The sequence below is a fragment of the Aspergillus luchuensis genome, chromosome 5 (genome assembly GCF_016861625.1).
Source record: "Aspergillus luchuensis IFO 4308 DNA, chromosome 5, nearly complete sequence".
Classification (NCBI taxonomy): Eukaryota; Fungi; Ascomycota; class Eurotiomycetes; order Eurotiales; family Aspergillaceae; genus Aspergillus; species Aspergillus luchuensis.
This window is the reverse complement of record NC_054853.1, coordinates 5,625,602-5,645,422: the sequence shown is the minus strand read 5'-3', so window position 1 is coordinate 5,645,422 and position 19,821 is coordinate 5,625,602. Positions and strand designations below refer to the sequence as shown.

At 49.7% G+C, this 19,821-nt stretch overlaps 7 protein-coding genes across 7 annotated transcripts; 5 read left to right on the top strand and 2 right to left on the bottom strand.

The window, feature by feature from the left end:
- Positions 1-613: 613 nt before the first annotated feature.
- RAD54 (DNA-dependent ATPase RAD54) lies at positions 614-3,251 on the bottom strand (the record flags this gene model as incomplete). Its single annotated transcript, XM_041691825.1, has 5 exons — positions 614-2,160; positions 2,207-2,330; positions 2,381-2,464; positions 2,520-3,192; positions 3,250-3,251. Coding segments are annotated over 5 exons (2,430 nt in total).
- An 895-nt stretch (positions 3,252-4,146) lies between these two features.
- Positions 4,147-5,228, top strand: AKAW2_51849A (putative mitochondrial carrier protein; the record flags this gene model as incomplete). The annotated part of the gene is made up of 4 exons (XM_041691824.1): positions 4,147-4,318; positions 4,375-4,714; positions 4,798-5,128; positions 5,184-5,228. The coding sequence occupies 4 exons, from the start codon at positions 4,147-4,149 to the stop codon at positions 5,226-5,228; spliced, it is 888 nt and encodes a 295-aa protein (XP_041545270.1).
- A 505-nt stretch (positions 5,229-5,733) lies between these two features.
- BUD20 (putative C2H2 finger domain protein) lies at positions 5,734-6,263 on the bottom strand (the record flags this gene model as incomplete). Its single annotated transcript, XM_041691822.1, has 3 exons — positions 5,734-5,854; positions 5,943-6,122; positions 6,223-6,263. The coding sequence occupies 3 exons, from the start codon at positions 6,261-6,263 to the stop codon at positions 5,734-5,736; spliced, it is 342 nt and encodes a 113-aa protein (XP_041545269.1).
- A 1,325-nt stretch (positions 6,264-7,588) lies between these two features.
- On the top strand, positions 7,589-10,481 carry acoA (aconitate hydratase ACO1; the record flags this gene model as incomplete). Its single annotated transcript, XM_041691821.1, has 7 exons — positions 7,589-7,624; positions 7,751-7,768; positions 7,865-7,942; positions 8,033-8,052; positions 8,155-8,753; positions 8,812-10,157; positions 10,221-10,481. The coding sequence occupies 7 exons, from the start codon at positions 7,589-7,591 to the stop codon at positions 10,479-10,481; spliced, it is 2,358 nt and encodes a 785-aa protein (XP_041545268.1).
- Positions 10,482-11,577: 1,096 nt separating this feature from the next.
- Positions 11,578-12,631, top strand: AKAW2_51846A (putative metallo-beta-lactamase domain protein; the record flags this gene model as incomplete). The annotated part of the gene is made up of 4 exons (XM_041691820.1): positions 11,578-11,661; positions 11,723-11,735; positions 11,799-12,158; positions 12,213-12,631. 4 exons carry the CDS (start codon positions 11,578-11,580, stop codon positions 12,629-12,631), a joined length of 876 nt encoding a protein of 291 aa, XP_041545267.1.
- Positions 12,632-15,134: 2,503 nt separating this feature from the next.
- TPS1 (glycosyltransferase family 20 protein) lies at positions 15,135-16,964 on the top strand (the record flags this gene model as incomplete). Its single annotated transcript, XM_041691819.1, has 5 exons — positions 15,135-15,441; positions 15,548-15,920; positions 15,987-16,357; positions 16,409-16,748; positions 16,802-16,964. 5 exons carry the CDS (start codon positions 15,135-15,137, stop codon positions 16,962-16,964), a joined length of 1,554 nt encoding a protein of 517 aa, XP_041545266.1.
- Positions 16,965-17,794: 830 nt separating this feature from the next.
- Positions 17,795-18,481, top strand: AKAW2_51844A (uS17 family ribosomal protein; the record flags this gene model as incomplete). Its single annotated transcript, XM_041691818.1, has 1 exon — positions 17,795-18,481. One exon carries the CDS (start codon positions 17,795-17,797, stop codon positions 18,479-18,481), a length of 687 nt encoding a protein of 228 aa, XP_041545265.1.
- Positions 18,482-19,821: the final 1,340 nt, after the last annotated feature.

Below are 19,821 nucleotides of genomic sequence, written 5' to 3'. Positions count from 1 at the left end.
GTAGCTATTCCCGAGCCATCGGCTATTAATGGTAAGTGTTTCAGGGTAAACAAAACAGATGCAGGCTCTTTCTGATCAGAAAGCACCCGTCAGATGCTCTAGTCTCGTCGCTAGGCGGTTGCTGGGCTGTCAAGGTGGGGAGGACTCACAACAAGATGCGTTGGCAAACGTGGATGGCTGTCTTAGCGGACGCGAAGTGACGTAGTGTCAGCAGCGAATCGACGCTTTGTCGGCTTTCCCGCCCGACCGTTTTGCATTGTTCATCCCTATAGTGTAACTATATGCCATGCCCCCTTGCACCGCAGATCATTCTGTCAATTTACAAAGGAAGAATTCTCCCTTCATGCAATGCACTACGGTAGACTCATAGTAAGTGATATCTTTGGAATAAAAAAAGCCATGGTTATCGACATTGTGAGGTCTAGAACGCCACTGTATCATGTCTTCTAGTTCATGTTTATACAAACGCTCAGCAAAAAACATACACCCATTCTCGTTTAATCAAATGTGTCGTGAAAGAATAACGCTTCCCAAAGCAAAGCAGATTGCACAAAAAGTCAAGGACGCTCCAAAGAAATACAGGTCATGACAATATTCAACAGGTAAGCTACCATCAATGGCTGATATACTGAAAAACGGCAGAGACATCACGCTCTCCAGTCTCTTGACGTATCAGCAAGTCTTGGATCTTGCTGAGAGCCCCATGCTCTCCGTCATTGACAAAATGATTCCAAGTACTAGTGTCACCGTACAACATGGCTGGCGCCTTGATGTATTGTGTTCCCTCCGGTCGGCATCGCTTGCATTTGAACGTGTCATGTGTATCGCTCCGCGTTTCCGGTTTGAATTGGAAGAGCTCTCGGAGGGATTCCAGCGAGAAGTGTCGTTCGACATCCTCCGCCGAATCCACGACGCACGAAGAAAGTGACTGTTTATGGGACTGACGCTGAAAGATCTTCTCCTCAATCGATCCAGTCGCGATGAAACGGTAGACAAAACAGTCTTTCTTCTGGCCGTCACGCCACACTCGTGCCAAAGCTTGCTGATCGGCAGCTGGATTCCAATCGGGATCAAAAAGAACAAGGCGGTTTGCACCTATTAGGTTCAGGCCGCAGCCACCAGCCTTACTGCTCAACAGGAAGACAAACTCTTCCCCGTCGGGGTTATTGAACTTGTCGACCAGCTTCTGTCGTTTCCCAACCGTCATGGTTCCGTCTAGTCGCAAGGAGCCGTACCCCCGGGTTCTGCACAACTTCTCAAATAGGTCGAGGGTCTGGGTGTAGTTGCTAATCAAAACAATCTTGTCATTAGTATCCTGGCGAATGCGCGCTAGCATTCGATCCAAGACCATCATCTTTCCTGAATACCAAGATTTGATATCTCTATCACGCCCTCGTGCTTCCGGCGGGACATAGTCCTCCGGGAAGGTGTACTCGCAACCCGGAAGGTCATTAGAGAGATTAAGGAGATCCGGGTGATTGCAAAGTTTCTTTAGAAGGCCGATTGCCTTTAAGGGTTGACTTCCCTTTCCGCGGAGTAAGCTTTTGATTTCGGGACTTTGAATGAAATGCTTATAGAGGCCCAGTTGGAATTCGGACATGTTGCAGAAAACAACATGTTCGTACTTGACGGGCAAGTACTTTGACAAAATGTCGTTCGTGCGTCGTATGATAAACTTGTTTACGATGCTGGAGAGTTCGGCAAGGCGCTCATCACCCTTCTTGAGGTCTTCTTCGGTTCCTGCGGCGTCTCTTCCTCTAAGAATAGGCAATTCGAACCTTTTCCGGAACTCATTCTGCGACCCCAGTAGATTAGGATTCGCAAAATGGAGAAGAGCAAAGTATTCCGAGAGATCGTTCTGAATGGGAGTGCCTGACAAAATCACCCGACGCTGTACATTCAGGCCGTTGAGCGCTGTCCATGTCAAACTCTCCTTGTTCTTCAATCGATGTCCTTCGTCACAAAGAAGTAGGCCGATGGGACTGTCTCTCAGTGTATCGACATATAGCCGGAGTGTTTCATATGAAATAATGAGTACTGGTCTGACAATAGACCGACCCGAAGCAATGGCCCATTGTTTCATCTGACTGATGAGCTCCGTCTTCGAGGCTTTACCGTCGACCGCAAATGGTGTGATGGCATCCTTGCCCAACCATTTCACTGCAACTGTTAGCAGAAGTGTGATTCAGTAGCGAAGCCAACTCACCAAGTTCATTGGCCCAATTTCCAACCAAACTTGACGGGCAAGCGATGATGCACTTCTGTATGGTTGTTACTCCCGCTTCCGGGGACTGCTTGAGTAGAGTCCACATCAATGAGATACATTGAAGCTATCAGCACCATTAGTCTTCTGTTCCGTGTCACAGGCCGTTCAGCTCACCGTTTTGCCCAGACCCATCCCATCTGCCATGATGCAACCATTCGCATTCTTGTCAACCATGCCAGTTGTACAACGATAAAGAAACTTTTGTCGGCGCATTAGTACATAGCAACAGAGCCTGTGTGGAGCGAATGCTAACCTTGACACCCTCAACCTGGTGAGGCCGTAGCACTTTCGCCAGTCGTGGATCTATAACAACCGGGACCTTCGGTCGCCCTTCAGTCTTCTTCTTGAGCCCAAGAATATCTGCCAAGCTCTTGTGTACCAATGGCTCATCCAATTTTGGCTTCTGCTCCTCTGCATCGGCTGTGGCCTCTTCCTTCGATTCTGGCTCATTGACATCATCGACTGTTGGATCATATAGTACTATAGCAAACTCCCCGCTCGGATCATGCAGTGGCTTCACAACAAATGTAGCGCCTTGCCTCATACCAAGCGTAGGCGCTGGCCTAGAGCTATTATAGGCATCAGACGACTTATTGATCAGAGGAATCTTAAATTTTTGCCTGAATGTCATCTCTTTGTCCTTGACCTTGAAGCTAGGAAACCTGTTCGCATCTCTTGTTGCCAGCGCTAAGCGGTCCTCGTTTGTATAAGGCTTGACGCTGTCGTCGTCCACCGTGCCATCGGCCCCTGCATAGTTCACCTTCCTACGCTTCCTCGCTGGCTTGTCTGATGCTCGTGTAGCCGTGGCTAGGCCAGGACATTTGAAGGGTTTCGATAGACGGTCGACGCTGTTCGTGGAGCTGGCCTGCAGCGGCTTGGACGGTGTGCCTGCACCATCTTGGTTTACGACTGGCCGTGGCCGGTACCTGAATACGTAAGCTTGTGCTGCGCGATGAATTCGAGGAAGTCATTATTGATCTTACATTAGCACTTCTCTATTAAATACTCGTGGCTGACTAGGATCGTGTCAGTTGGCGGTTGTGGTTGTCAATAATGACCGGCCGAACTCGACGCGTGTTTGCCACTGCCTAGCGCGTCGCCCGCATCTTGTTGGCAACACCAAAGTATCACGCTGTCACGTGATTGTTACTGGAAATGATATAGAGTAGCCGGCTCATAGAGGTATCTTGCTAGGCAAATCCACTTTGAGCCAAGTCCTTTGATGAAATATATTATTTAGTACTTGAGTAATTCTTACATGACACTATTTCCGGATTTCGGCTTATTCAACAGCATGTGTACGTGCCATGGCCTTGAACACAACGTCCGGTTAGCGAAGCGGCACTTGAATGATGCATCCAAGGAATGGAACCTTCAAGCATTCTCTACACGAAACCAGCTTGACTGAAAACAATTGAGGACATACTAGTGCTACTGCGAGGGATGCTCGGCCACTTCTGGAGTTTTGTCCAGATAGCATTTACAAAAGATGATGCTGCATGATCTTCATAATATATATAGTCTTGGCATGAACCTCTGCAGCCCTACTGCATGACAGACACATTTCTTTTTCCGCACTAGTAGCACTGATCTCAAGACAATACCGGTTTCTGTCTAAAGCACTTGAAAATGCAGTTTGCTCCAGCATCAAATAAGCACAATGCCAACGAACTTGCAAGCAAGAGTAGGAGGCCGGATGGAAAGTTTCTACTATAGCCCTTTCAGTATAGCGTCCGGTTCGCCTTCTTGAGGTGGGACCGTTTAGTCAATGGAATCTCAGCCCGTCGAATGATAATAACCAGGTTGTTCCTACCATAGTCACAATGCTCATTATCACCATTTGCTGCTGAATCGTTCATTCAGCACTGGCCCCTCGGCCCATGTCTTCCGATTTCTGGGCTGGCTACCTTAGCGGTGCCATTGGAATCATCATCGGCAATCCCCTCGATGTCATCAAAGTGCGGTTGCAGGCAGGACGCGCTCCAGATATCGCCGCATCAACCACACCCCAGCAATTGAGTCGCTTTGATAGCGCTACTTCCCTGGTTCGAGGTTTGCAAATATTCCGATGATGTAAATTACGCGTCTAGTATTAACCGTTTCATCAGGCGCCGCTGCCCCAATCCTCGGATATGGGGCACTCAATGCACTACTCTTTGTGGCTTATAACCGATCATTGAAGTTCCTGGATAGTTCAATCATTGACCCTACAAACCCACAAGGTGTCTCCTTAAGCAAGATCTGGCTTGCCGGTGCTGCAGGTGGGGTGGCCAGCTGGACTGTGTCATCTCCGACGGAGTTCATCAAATGTAGGGCCCAGCTTGACTCACGCCCCGGGGTGTCGTCATGGACGGTTGCGAAAGACATTGTCCGAACACGCGGCTGGACGGGCCTTTATTTCGGAGGAGGGGTCACTTGTGCGAGAGACGCAATTGGCTATGGGTTTTAGTATGTGAATCCTTTCCCCGGATCTTCCCCCGCGATTTCAATGAGACTCTACACAGAGTACTGACCTACATCCTTTCTTGCAGCTTTTGGTCTTATGAATACTGCAAGCGGCTTACGGCCTCTAATGACGATGATGCGACCATGACTGCTACGAAAGTCTTATTATGCGGTGGCATTGCTGGCATTGTTACCTGGGCCTCTGTCTTCCCTCTAGATGTGATCAAGACAAGACTGCAGGCGAGAACGATTGAATTGTCCCCTGAACATCGCCCCTTGATGCAGCCTTCCGCTAAGCCATACACCGCAAGCTCCATCCAGATTGCCAAAGAAGCGTATCTCAATGAAGGACTCAAAGCCTTCTATCGCGGCCTAGGGGTTTGTAGTGTGAGAGCCTTCATAGTCAATGCTGTTCAGGTATGTCAACCCGGGTTTGAAATAGTGTAACGCATTGCTAACGATCCATTCCAAGTGGGCAACATACGAGTGGCTGATGAAGTATTTACAAAATCCATAAACGAACAATGCAACAATGCCCAAGCATCTACAAACTACGTACGGAGTTCTCCGCAAGGATAGACGCATCTCAATATTGAAGTGCTGTGTATTATTGCAGCTCGTAAATTAAATTCGTCCTAAAGGAGCCGTGTCTGATGAAGTGGGGCCAAGCTAGATGGGGGCTCCGAGAAACGGCAGTTTTAATGGTTTTACCGCAGAACGAAACCGGCGTATCCGGGAACTTTCCACCCCCACTGGCGGTTTTCGGCGCATGTGGTTTCACGTGTTATCCAGCGATTTTGGCCCATCGCTGATTGGGTGATTCTTTCGTCGACATGCAGCCAGTAATATCGTCCGTGAAACAACGACGTCAAAACGGCGTAGATGCGCGAAAATTTTTTTCAAGCCCATTGAGAGTAAATATGTTGCCAGCAGAGCTCTTGCCGATGCTCTTGGGGCTATCCTGCATCGCAGTGACAGTCGAGAGAGCACTGCGATAGGCAATCTCACTTCATGGCGAGAATCTAATCCTCCATAATGACCATCTCGGTGGTCTCTTGCGACCTCACACCGTTGTCTGTACCCAAGCCGACGGCAGCCTCAGCAGCCTTCTGTGTGTGTGCCTCTTCGCGCAAGATGCGGAGTCTAATAACAGGCGCATAGGTCAGCATTTATGTGTCCAAAAAGTATTTGCGACTGAGGCCGCGACATCGTAGATATGTTGGCCACTCACCTTCTCTTGTGGTTCTTGCCCTTCGTATGGGCGGCCATATTATGCTCGCTCTCAAACCATTTGGAGCACTCGACGCAATAATGCTTTCCTAGGCCGGGAAGGTCCTCTTCGTCTTTCGTAGCTTTGTATAGTTCAAGGTGTCTCGCGGACGCGATATCAGCCCGGACCTGATCATAATCTCTATCGATTTTATCGGATCATTAGCAGTCTATTCAGCTTTACGCAGCCCTTCCAACTTGAACCCTCGTAATAGTGATCATTCAGAAATTAGCCTACATACCTGGTCCTGCGCTTCGTCTTGATTTTCCTAACAGCTCCCATTTTGATAGACTGCGGCCCAAAAAAGACTGCCTGATTGATTTGCTAGTGAGCTGTCGCAAAGTGTTTTTCCACCGATATACGGAATGAAACTAAGACTTTAGGCGGTGCAAGAGCGGGTCGCTTATCACCAAAATTCCGCCTTTGTGTGCGAAAGAAGAATTTCCTGAAACATGTTGCTCATTATTGGTCAAAATCAGCTGGGTCTTGGCGGCGGGCCGCGGGATTCCCATCGGTAGGCCTCGGCTCTGACTCGGCTCTGTCAGCGCTTTTGGTCGCTTCCGTACGGCCATTTCCCCGGTGTCTCGTAATTTATGACGTTGCCATGTTCCGGCACGTTGCTCCGGAAAGCATCTCGTCCAGTTGCAATCCAGGTGAAATAATACGCTAACTGCCACCATGTCTCCTAAGCAACCCAACTCAGTCAAGCGGTCTGGCATTACTGACGAGGTTGGGCGCGTAGAATCTGTCATATTATTTCATTTTCATTCAATGTATCGGCTCCAAATAATTTTTTTGATCTGTGTTTGCAAGACTTGATGAAGCTTTGAGCTAGGATGTAGTAGTAGTGAGTGACGTCGATGATGTTCCCCCAGGATGAATGGATGTAATACAGGGCACATGATTGGACTATGTGCCTCACATGCCCTGTGCACGCCGCCGCACAGGCTGGTCGGAATTACAAGGTATGAACACAGCAGTAGTGAAGTTAGGTTTTACCTAGGTAAGACACTAGTTCGTGGCAGTCCATGGGGGAGAATGCATGGGGGAGATAATAATACCCAGTAGATCAAACTATGCTTTTTGAGGGTCAGCTGAAAGGAGCAAAACCACTGACAGTGAGGCCTTTTCGAATCCAAAGGCAACCTTACGTTGACCGGGTAAAGCCATTATGGGTCCTTCTTAGTTTTTTTCATTTACGAAGTGGTCAGAAAGGAGGGAGCGAGGTCTGCAGGCCAAACGGAAATTACAGGTGTATCCGTTTCCATACGGTAAGAAAGGGGTCCCACGGATGGTCCAGCCACCTTCCTTCTCTCCGGTCGCATGCAACGCTTGCGTAAAGGTCGGTACTGTCAGGAGCGGTTACGGGTCCTCTTCTCCGGTTCAGTAAATCGCTCTCGGTGGTGGAAACAAGAATTCTTTCCCACTCAAGCTTCCTTTTTATCTACTCCATTTTCCCTTTCTTCCTTTATCCCTTTCCTTTCCTCTTCTTTTCCCACTCCACTCCATCTTTTGCTGCTTCCTCCCGTTGAAGCTAGCTTTTGCTGTTGTTTGGATTGGCTCTCCTGTGTTGCGGCCCTGCCCACCTCGCATAGAGAGCTTCCACCATGATTACCACAAGGCTTGCGCGCATGGGTGCGCTGGTAAGTCCATTCCAGACACGTTGTCCCCCGTCTGGCGAAGAAGTCATGGCATTCTGTCCAGGAATGAAATGCATCTAGCTGGACGTCTTTGTAGCTCAATGGAAACTAACCAGATCTGCTCTCTAGGCCCCTAAGTCCCGCCTTGTAAGCGTTTACCCGCAATCCAGTTCAAGCTCGCATCACCAAATTACAGCGGAAGTGCGATTGTTCGATGAACAGAAATACTAATAAAATGTGCAGATGCTCGGGGCTCGGGGTATGGCCACCGTCACCGACTCTCCCCTCGACAAGAAGGTCGAGATGTGCAACCTGGAGAAGGTGAGTGAAACTTTCCATTACGTCTCGGCTGGCTTCGGGTAGCGCGGGCGCCAGATTTGGGAATATGATCCGCTAACAATGCTTGTGCAGGGTAACTACATCAACTACAAGTATGATAGCACTCTTGATTCTCTGGGCAATTGGGGGCGATCTCTCAATTGCGCCTTCTCAGGTCAATGAGCTGTAAGCTAACATTCCTACCACTTCTATAGGAAGATGTCCGAGAACCTCGACATTGTTCGTCGTCGTCTGAGCCGTCCTCTCACCTACGCCGAGAAGGTTCTGTACTCTCACCTTGACGACCCCCACGGACAGGAGATCGAGCGTGGCAGCTCTTATCTCAAGCTGCGCCCCGACCGTGTCGCTTGCCAGGATGCCACTGCCCAGATGGCTATCCTCCAGTTCATGTCCGCTGGCATGCCCTCCGTCGCTACTCCCACTACCGTCCACTGTGACCACTTGATTGAGGCCCAGGTCGGTGGCGACAAGGATCTTGCTCGTGCCAACGACATCAACAAGGAAGTCTACGACTTCCTTGCCTCTGCTACTGCTAAGTACAACATCGGTTTCTGGAAGCCCGGTTCCGGTATCATCCACCAGATCGTTCTGGAGAACTACGCTTTCCCCGGTGGTCTGATGATCGGTACCGACTCTCACACCCCCAACGCTGGTGGTCTCGCCACTGCTGCCATCGGTGTTGGTGGTGCTGATGCCGTTGATGTCATGGCCGGTCTCCCTTGGGAGCTGAAGGCCCCCAAGGTCATCGGTGTTAAGCTTACCGGCCAGATGTCTGGCTGGACTACTCCTAAGGGTAAGTTGATATTTGACCTGTTCTACACAATCGGACGAGCGTTAACAGTAAATTTTAGATATCATCCTCAAGGTTGCTGGTCTCCTCACCGTCAAGGGCGGTACTGGCGCTATCATCGAGTACCACGGACCTGGTGTCAACTCCCTGTCCTGCACTGGTATGGCCACCATCTGTAACATGGGTGCTGAGATTGGTGCCACCACCTCCATGTTCCCCTTCAACGACCGCATGTACGACTACCTGAAGGCCACCAAGCGTCAGCACATTGGTAACTTCTCCCGCGAGTACGCCAAGGAGCTCCGCGAGGATGAGGGTGCTGAGTACGACCAGCTGATTGAGATCAACCTGTCTGAGCTCGAGCCCCACGTTAACGGTCCCTTCACTCCTGACTTGGCCACCCCCATCTCCAAGTTCAAGGAGGCCGTTGATGCCAACAAGTGGCCCGAGGAGCTGAAGGTCGGTCTTATCGGCTCTTGCACCAACTCCTCCTACGAGGACATGTCCCGTGCCGCCTCCATCGCTCAGGACGCCCTTGACCACGGTCTCAAGTCCAAGTCCCTCTTCACCGTCACCCCCGGTTCCGAGCAGATCCGCGCTACCATTGAGCGCGATGGTCAGCTCAAGACCCTCGAGGAGTACGGTGGTGTCATCCTTGCCAACGCCTGCGGTCCTTGCATTGGACAGTGGGATCGTAAGGACGTCAAGAAGGGTGAGCCCAACTCTATCATCTCCTCCTACAACCGTAACTTCACCGGTCGTAACGATGCCAACCCCGCCACCCACGCTTTCGTCGCCTCTCCCGACCTTGTCGTCGCCATGACCGTTGCCGGTACTCTTAAGTTCAACCCTCTCACCGACAAGCTGAAGGACAAGGACGGCAAGGAGTTCATGCTCAAGCCTCCCACCGGTGAGGGTCTCCCTGCTCAGGGCTACGACCCCGGCCGTGACACCTACCAGGCTCCTCCCACCAACCGCGACGGCGTCAACGTCGCTGTCTCTCCTTCCAGTGACCGTCTCCAGATCCTTGCTGGTTTCGAGAAGTGGGATGGCAAGGATGCCACTGACATCCCTATCCTGATCAAGTGCCAGGGCAAGACTACCACCGATCACATCTCCATGGCTGGCCCGTGGTTGAAGTACCGTGGTCACCTTGACAACATCTCCAACAACATGCTGATCGGTGCCATCAACGCCGAGAACGGTGAGGCCAACAAGGTCAAGAACGCCTTCACCGGCGAGTACGATGCTGTCCCCGCTACTGCCCGTGACTACAAGGCCCGTGGCATCAAGTGGGTTGTCATCGGTGACTGGAACTACGGTGAGGGTTCTTCCCGTGAGCACGCCGCTCTGGAGCCCCGCCACCTTGGTGGTCTTGCCATCATCACCCGCTCCTTCGCTCGTATCGTAAGTGCTATCCATTCCTTACCATCAAAAAAGATCTGAACGCGAACTAACATCTTCCTTTAGCACGAGACCAACCTGAAGAAGCAGGGTATGCTTCCTCTTACCTTCTCCGACCCCGCCGACTACGACAAGATCAAGCCCGAGGACAAGGTCGACCTCCTCTGCACTGAGCTCGAGGTTGGCAAGCCCGTCACCCTGCGTGTCCACCCCAAGGACGGTGCCTCCTTCGACATCAAGCTCAGCCACACCTTCAACGAGTCCCAGATTGAGTGGTTCCGCGATGGTTCCGCCCTCAACACCATGGCCCGCAAGGCTGGTAACTAAATTTAATGGCGATTGCCAACATGCATGACATGGGCTTCATAGGCCCGTCTGTATATTATGATCGCTGTTTTTTGTTTGTTGCGAAAAGATATGATACCTGAAAGATCTGCTTGCGGGGTTTGGTTATCCTACCTCCGCGCCATGGCAGTCTGCTCTGATGCCAAACAACTGCATTGGACGCGAAAGCGGCTGCCTATGGTACCTCTATGATGGGAATATCCGGCGTCGTCTTTCGAAAAATTTAACGATTTGTTTCTGTTGCCGCTCTGGGCCTGTTTTCTTTTGTACCCCTGTGATTTTCCGGTGGACTACATGGATATATCTTTGTTTTTGTTTTATATCATACACTGTATGTTAGGGCTTGCGTGCATACCACATTTCCTTCTGTTCCAAGATGGATCTTGCCCGTAGACGTTGTAATCAGTTTGCTGTAGCACTCCCGGTGAGCAGAACGGTCACTGCACCTTCCAATGGCGTATTCGGACATCCATATGTTACAATTTGCCCGATTTGCGACTTGCTGCCAATAGGTCAGACTTCATTGGTGCTGACATAACTAAGTTCCCTTCTCAACCGAGGCCTAGACGGCTGTTCACCCCGCCTCGGAAACGTGACTCTGATAGTATAGCCGATCCATCATGATAAGGAGTCTTCAGATGTAATAGACTCACAGTATCTGCTCGTCTTTACTCACAATCTCTCAGCTGCATCCAAGATTGAAAGAACATCATTGTCGGCCTCTTTCTTCTTTGGATTACCCACGTGACTGAGTACAGCTGACCCACTAGCTCAATTGCTCGTGAGTCTCTGATGATTCATTCCTATTTTTACTCTGATGGTCCTGCTGAATACTGAAACCTGTGTAGAGGCTACGATATAGATCGACGATAGTACATACCTCAAGTTATTGCTCGGTTGCCTCTTTGATAGAGAAAGATACTTGTGTAAGTATGCTGCTTATATCCTGCGCAATTTCAAGAGTCAATGCTTGCTCTTGGATCTAACCAAAGAATCCGAGGTAGCGCAGACCACTAATGCGAGTTGGTGTCTGGCAGTCGCAGATCAATCGCACTGAAGTGTGGTATATGCTGGAGACATGGCTACCCAGCTAGTCTCTCTGGCGGAGGTGGAGAGGCTCAGCGCCTCGGTCGTACGGATATTGGGGGGCAATCCCGGCAAGGTGAGTCTGAGATAACACACCGGTCTTAATGGACATAGAAACTAATATACCTTTCTTATAGTTCACTCTGCAAGGTTTGTTCTCCCACACACTCTTTTAGCGGTACAGACGTGTCATCCTAACCGAATTTCCAACAGGCACGAATACGTATCTAATCGGGCGAGGTCGTCAACGCATCCTCATTGACACCGGTCAGGGTGAACCGTCGTGGGCAGCCCGGCTCAAGACTCTTTTGGCAGAAGAGAATGCAACTGTGCATCAGGCACTCCTCACGCATTGGCATCCAGACCATGTTAAAGGCGTTCCTGACCTCTTAGCATTATGTCCGGACGCTATCATCTACAAGAATGATCCTGACCTCGGCCAAGAGAGCATTGAAGACGGTCAGATCTTCAGTGTTGAAGGTGCAACACTACGAGCATACCATACCCCGGGTCATACGGTTGACCATATGATGTTTGTCCTTGAGGAAGAAGATTCTGTCTTTACGGGTGATCGTGAGTATCATGGCAATTTCTACTTCCTGCCTCATGGCTAACTGCGCTTGTCAGATGTCTTGGGCCATGGCACGAGTGTCTTTGAGGACCTCTCGTCCTATATATCTAGCCTAAAGCGAATGCAGAACCGGGTTTCGGGTCGCGGCTATCCTGGCCACGGAGCTGTCATCGAGAATGCGACAGCAAAGATCACAGAGTACATCAAGCACCGCCAACAGCGAGAGGATGAAGTGGTTCGCGTTCTCCGATATAATCACCTCGATGTTGCAGATGGGGAAGCATCCCCGGAGCGTAAACGGTCCTGGACCCCACTGGAACTAGTCAAGGTGATTTACAAAGATGTGCCGGAAAGCCTTCATCTGCCTGCTTCTAATGGAGTGTTGCTTGTTCTGAAGAAATTAGAGGACGAAGGCCGGGTGAGCCGAGATGCTGATGGGCGATGGGTTCTGGAAACTGGACGATCTGCGCTTTGAGATATTACGAGAAGGGCTGGGTTGTTAAATTATTATCATAGTAGATATATTAGTAGATCTTTGTTTCGGCATTATATGGCATATGTTATTAGGGATCCGATGTTAGCCGCTCACCGATGCAAGAAGATGCCTGTGGCCGCCATGCAGTGCGTGCATATTCACCTAATCATAGACATATGATGTTATTCCTGTCATTCACAACCATCATCCTTTAATGCTACACAGTATAGATATACCGTACCCATCAACGAGAAGAATATAGATCGTCAGTCACATCAATATACTAGTAAAGCTTTCAGCAAATCCGCTCCCCCCTGAATTCGGCGTTAATAACCTTGTCTACTAGCAGTCTGACTTTATCGCATCAGTCTAACACACAACAAGAATGACACCGAATGTAGTAAGAGGATCGAAAATAGCTGTCTCAGATTATCCAAGACAGAAGCAACAAAGAAACATAGATAGGCTAGTTATGATGCCATATAGTTCCCATGGAGTAACAGAATGGAGCCTCTGTAACTAGTAGTGATTGGTTGAGACCGACTTCATTATGACCATCGAGACTCTTACTTATCGTCTATTTAACCTTGGGAGCAGCGAGATCCGAGTACCAGGTAGAGAGAGATAATGGGTGGGAACTGTGTTCTGGTTATGTCCCCACATCAGAAGTCGAGCTACCAAGACTACTTACTGACTTGCATCCTGGCGCACTGATCTTATCTGACAAAGAAGTCCCCTCGCGAATTAAAGTCAAACATACGATTTCTGTAAGTCTATGCGCCGAGTGTGCCATGGAATGCTATTAGGTAAAAATGATCAACTGGAGTGCATAGCAGTTACCTCACCACCAGACAGTATTCAGTCAGTCCTTTTGTCTACACTAAGGAGTGTGGCTGTTATCATAAGACGTAGTGAGTTTCAGAAGCATTAAGATATACCGAGTCAATGAATCCATTAATGTTGGGGTCAAAGTAGTATAGAGAGTCCAGACCCGTCCATAACAGCGGGGTATTGATTTCACCACCCGATTGAGAGCGCCTCTCGGGCAGCAAGAAGGAAAAAAGGTTAACAAGAAGGGAGATAGTGTGAGTGAGTGAGTGAAATCCTGCAACGCTCGTGTTTGTTCGTACCTTTGCGGGGATCAACATTCATCAAAAAGTATGCAGATGACTTGCTTTTCTCCCCACGCCACCCAAGCATGTTACTTGGTAGTTGGACCCAAGTGAGAGTGAAGTAGTCAGGTTGGATTCTATACAACCGACCAGAATTAAAGATAGTAGCCTTTACTACTGCTGGGGTGACATTACAATGTTGAACCGTCATCAGGCCCTTTGATCTGGGTAGACGAATCAAGTTACATGGACCCCAAGCAGCCGTGGACTTGAAATGAGGAAGAGTAAATAATCGTTAGATTTCCCTTGTTGAGGGGAAACTGGAAGTGTTGGCATCATCCAAAGCCAAGGGCGAGTGTGAGTGGCTGGCAAGATTCCGGCATCCATTGCGACCGCTGGTCATCTCTGACTTCATCGCCCACTTTGTCGGAACTACTACTCTTGTCCCCTTGTTCCCCCCAACTCATCTTTCCACCACACCTCTTTTTTTACTTCCCCCCACTTCTCGTCATCTCTTTCCTGTGAAAGCGATAGGCTGTGAAGCGACCCTACAGAATAAAAAAGAATAAACAATCAAAGGAGAACAGAAAAAAAAGGAGGGAGTCACAAGCAACCTGTCAGAGTGTGTGCTGTGATCGATAATCATTTTCCAACCTACACTTGCAACATCCAGGAATAACAAACTGACTCTTGCTTGCTCGCTGGCCCACATCCCTCTTCCTTCTTACTGCTTTTTCCCTGTCGATGAACTTGCTAGTGAGGAGCTCTAGGTGGACTCCCGGCACTACTGCTCTTGGTTCTTCTTCGGCCCAAACCTGGGTCACTTGGTCCGCGCGCCGGTCTCTGAAGTGAGGTCACTCCCCTCGATTCTTCCCCGCCGCCTTCAAGCTGCTTCCCAGCATCAGGAAGCACCAAGCACCCAAGCACCAGCTTCTTGGCTTCAAGGCATTCCAGGTCGCCATCCGTGACCTTCCTTTTCTTCCTCTTCTTTTTCTTAACTCCTAAACTTAACCTTCACTCGATCCCTCTTTTGTCATCCCTTAGCTTTCTTGCTCCCGTACCTGGGTTCACTCGGCTTCATTCAATTGGTGAAACAGTGGTCCAAGACTGACAAACCACCCGGCCTTTTCCTTCTTCCTGGTTCTTCACTGAAGACCAACAACTCTCAATAATTATAATCCGAGAACTACCGTCTCTGCAGCTTACGACCCCAGAGCCCCGCCTCCGTCTACTCTTATTCCTCGTCCCTGGCGTCTTCTTTGATAAGCCAGTCTCGTCCTTTGTCTTCAATTCAGACCCTCATTGGTCGCTTACTCGGTCTAACTAGTAGTACATTTGTACATACTTACACATCTGACTATCTGCGTCGGTGCCCCGCCAATTCCGACAGCATGCCCTCCCTTGAGAACCCCACCTTTCAGAGTGAGGCTCGCTTGCTCCTCGTCTCCAATCGGCTTCCAATCACCATCAAGCGATCGGATGATGGTCGCTATGACTTCTCTATGTCCTCCGGTGGCTTGGTCAGCGGATTGAGTGGCCTGTCCAAGTCCACGACCTTCCAATGGTACGGCTGGCCCGGTTTGGAGGTTCCGGAGGAGGAGATTCCCGTCGTGAAGCAACGCCTGAAGCAGGAGTATAACGCTGTGCCAGTGTTCATTGATGACGAGCTGGCAGATCGTCACTACAATGGCTTCTCTAGTTAGTATTATCAATCTCTTGATTATACCGAGGATCTGTGATGGTTGCTCCCTCATTGATCCCGGCTGAAGGCGCTTGTTTGCTGACAGATGCCCACTGCTCACAGACTCTATTCTCTGGCCCCTCTTCCACTACCATCCCGGCGAGATTACCTTTGATGAGTCCGCCTGGGAGGCATACAAGGAGGCCAACCGCCTCTTCGCCAAAGCGGTTGCGAAGGAAGTTCAAGATGGTGACTTGATCTGGGTGCATGATTATCACTTGATGCTCCTTCCCGAGATGCTGCGCGAGGAGATCGGCCATAGCAAGGAAAATGTCAAGATTGGCTTCTTCCTCCACACGCCCTTCCCTAGCAGCGAAATCTACAGAATCCTCCCAGTGCGGAACGAGTTGTTGCTCGGTGTTCTGCATTGCGACCTGATCGGGTTCCATACCTACGACTACACTAGGCACTTCTTGAGTGCTTGCTCACGACTCTTGTATGTATTGGATTGACTATTTTCTCTTCAAAAGACAATGGGAGGTGCTAACGTCATGATACCTAGGGGCTTAACAACTACACCTAATGGGATTGAATTCCAGGGCAAGATCATTGCTTGCGGTGCCTTCCCTATTGGCATCGACCCAGAGAAGTTTGAAGAGGGGTTGAAGAAGGAGAAGGTCCAGAAACGCATTGCAATGCTGGAACAAAAGTTCCAGGGCGTGAAGCTCATGGTGGGCGTGGACCGCCTGGATTACATCAAGGGTGTCCCCCAGAAACTGCATGCCCTTGAGGTGTTCCTTAGCGACCATCCGGAGTGGGTTGGCAAGGTTGTCCTGGTTCAGGTTGCTGTTCCTAGTCGACAAGATGTGGAAGAATACCAGAACTTGAGGGCTGTTGTGAATGAGCTGGTGGGCCGTATTAACGGCAAATTTGGTAGGTTTCGCGCTGTCTATGGGCAACTCCCAATCGCTGACCGATGATCAGGCACCGTTGAATTCATGCCTATCCACTTCCTGCACAAGTCAGTCAACTTTGACGAGCTAATTGCTCTGTACGCGGTTTCCGACGCCTGCATTGTTTCGTCGACCCGCGACGGAATGAACCTCGTTGCCTATGAGTACATCGCAACACAGAAGAAGCGTCATGGTGTCTTGGTGCTTTCCGAGTTCGCGGGTGCCGCTCAGAGCCTTAACGGCAGTATCATTATCAACCCCTGGAACACCGAAGAGCTGGCGGGTGCTTATCAGGAAGCGGTGACCATGAGCGACGAGCAGAGGGCCCTCAACTTCTCCAAGCTCGACAAATATGTCAATAAATATACAAGGTTCGATCATATCTGAGATGACGAGGAGCTTTGACACTAACTACGGTTTCTAGTGCATTCTGGGGCCAGTCCTTCGTGACGGAACTGACTCGCATCTCGGAGCATTCAGCGGAGAAGTTCCATGCTAAGAAGGCTTCTTTCAGCGACAACAACTCCGAGAACGGAGAACGTTCTAACGGTGTAAGTACCCCGGACCAGGAGCAAGTGGCACAGTGAGCTTGGTGCCTCCGCTTTGTATGATTGTTTACGGCCGAGGATCCATTGAATATGGCGATGCGTGAATGATTGATTTAAGACGTCTATTTTACTGGTATATGAGCACAAGGCGTGGCGAAGGGCTTCTTCCTACAGTTTTACATCTCGGTTTCGCGTATGGAATATTACAAGAGTGAACACTGTGTTCTGGCCTTAATTCCAGGGTATGGTTGGGCAACAGACATCGGAGCGTTTGGTTTTTTCTCTGTATATGGGAGCATATCGCGATCCCTCGGCCATTGGTCCCTCTCTACTCTACAATATGCGTTGGGCGTCGGTGTTATTAGGATTTCAGTGGCATAAAATAGTGGGCGGTCCATTTCATGTTACATATAAACACATAGTTACACACCAAATATTGCATTCATCAATGACCATCATTTACTTGTTATGTTTAGAGGGTTGCATCTGTGTACGGAGTAGACACCCTGCGGAGGATGCGTGGAGAAGAGTGGATGCAAAACATGCAAACATGCCCGAGATTTCAGAAATTCTCGGCGAACTCGTCCGCGGCCGCGATGCTCCTCCGGCCTGGATAGCAAGCCTCGCAGCAAGCCCCATCGTGCTCAACAGGGTCAATCGCCAATTAATTGCTATCTCGCTGAGCGGATAGACTCTCAAATTTTTTTCGGAGTATCCCGAAGGCTGATAATTCCTGTCGTACCCCGTGCCCGGCACCGCCGCAACGTCTACAAAAACTCCCGTCCAAGTGGATTGACCTGGCCGTGCTTCCTCCCCAGCACCATCTCTACAACCAAAGGAGCATTCGGTCCTTCAAATACACCACCACAATGCGTCCCGCCAATTTCCTCCGGGCTCTTCAGCCCCTGCGCTCCTCCATGATGCGCTCCACCACCACTACCACCTCCACAACAGCGCCCTCTCTATACCAGACCACCCTGCGCTCTCTCACGACCACCGTCCCCCGACTCAACGAGCAACAGCAACAACAACCACAACAACAAGAAGCCGACCTATCTTCGTCCACGACTACTACTACCACCACCGCCGTCCCCCCCTCCCTCCGCAGCTACCCCTACAAGACCAAGACCGGCACCGTCGTCTCCGTCGGCCGCATGGACCGCACCGTCCGCGTCAGCCACCGCCACACCATTTGGGACGCACACATCCAGAAGCCCTACCCCAAGGTAACGAACTACTTGGTGTCGGATCCGCGCAACTCACTGCGCGAGGGCGACGTCATTGAGTTCTCGTCCGGCTACCCGAAGAGCCGGAACGTGCGCCACGTTGTGGAGAGAATCATTGCGCCGTTTGGATCTGCTATTGAGGATAGACCGGCTGTTTTGACTCGTGAGGAGAGGGATGCTGAGCGTGCGGCTAAGAGAGCTGCTAAGTGGGAGCGTAGAGAGGCGAGGAGGGCCGAGGCTGGTGTGTCTGAGAGTGAGGGGAAGGGTGGGGAGCATGTTGGGAGGATTAGGAGGTTGGTGCTTGAAAGGACTGGAGGGGTTGAGGTTTAGGTTGTGTTTGATTTAAGTGAGTGGGTTTGATTGAGGATTGGATGATGAGGAGGGTTAGAAATGAGAGGCTAGATAGATGGGTTGGTGTGGTTGTTGTGGGGTTGGTTTCCTTTTTGTCTCTTATCTGTTCGAATATGTTGTATGTAAACATTGTGTCTGTACATTACTAGCTATTTACCTTTTTTTTTCATGGCATATTGTGCTCTTGTCTTGGATTGGCTGTTGGGTTGTTTGGTTGGTTGTGTGTAGATGTGTAGCTGCGCTGGATATCACTAGGGTCTGAGAGCATATATCACATGGTGCAATCCTGTAGCAAGGCACTGTTACCCTTTGTGCATAGTATACATCTATTACAATCATCTATCGGGGAATACACAGCACTGTCTGTTATTAGTAGTACGATATCCGGTAGTTCCCACTGCACGATATACAGCGACATCCGACCTCAATTAGTCTAGACTACTGACTCGTGCAACATACATGCAGGCTTTTGTAAGAAGAAGCAGAAAACAACTAGGCCATGACATTTTCTTTCACGATATAGAAGGAATAATCCAGGTGATATGCAGATGCTGTTCTGGAGAACTATCACGTGACTATAATTTACTTGCGGGGTTGTGAATATAGACTCGAATGTACAATATTCTGTAGTATAATGGTTTAGTGGTTACTTTGATAAGTATCATCAGTAATTACAATATGTATTAAATACTGTTATCCGGAACATGTCTGTCAAAACGACATAAAGTGACCTCACCTCCACACAGTAAATATATGCCGGCAGATGTACTCCCAAGTACTCCTACATCACAGGAGACATGAACCTCCACGAACAGTGAAACAGCCAAAACTACAACATGGAAAGAACCAGCATTCACCAAACTCAAAACATCCATAATATATAATCTATCTTCCATATACTTACTACTACATACCCTCCCAATATCTATATAAATCCCCCACCCAAATTGGTACCTGAACGGGCAAGTCAGTCTCGAAAGTTGGTTCGCCGCCAAGCCAAGCCTTTTCCATTGGGTCGCGAAAGTCACCCCAGCGACTCTTGATCCGTTGTTTACTTTCCAGCTTCCCTTTTCTCTCTCTCCTCTCTCAACTTTCTTGTTGACTTCATCAATTTCTCCCCCCACTTCCGCCTCCATCAAACCTTTTTCTTTCCCCCTCCCCTGACGTCGCGCGCACCTCCCCCCTTTTTTCGACACCCCATTTCTTTTGTCGAAACTAGTGACTTTATTCATCCGGCGAACCTAACCCGAAGCAAAAAGCCCCTCTCAATAAGAACCAACCTTCCTGTCAGTCAACTTTCCGCCGCCGCCGCCGCCCGT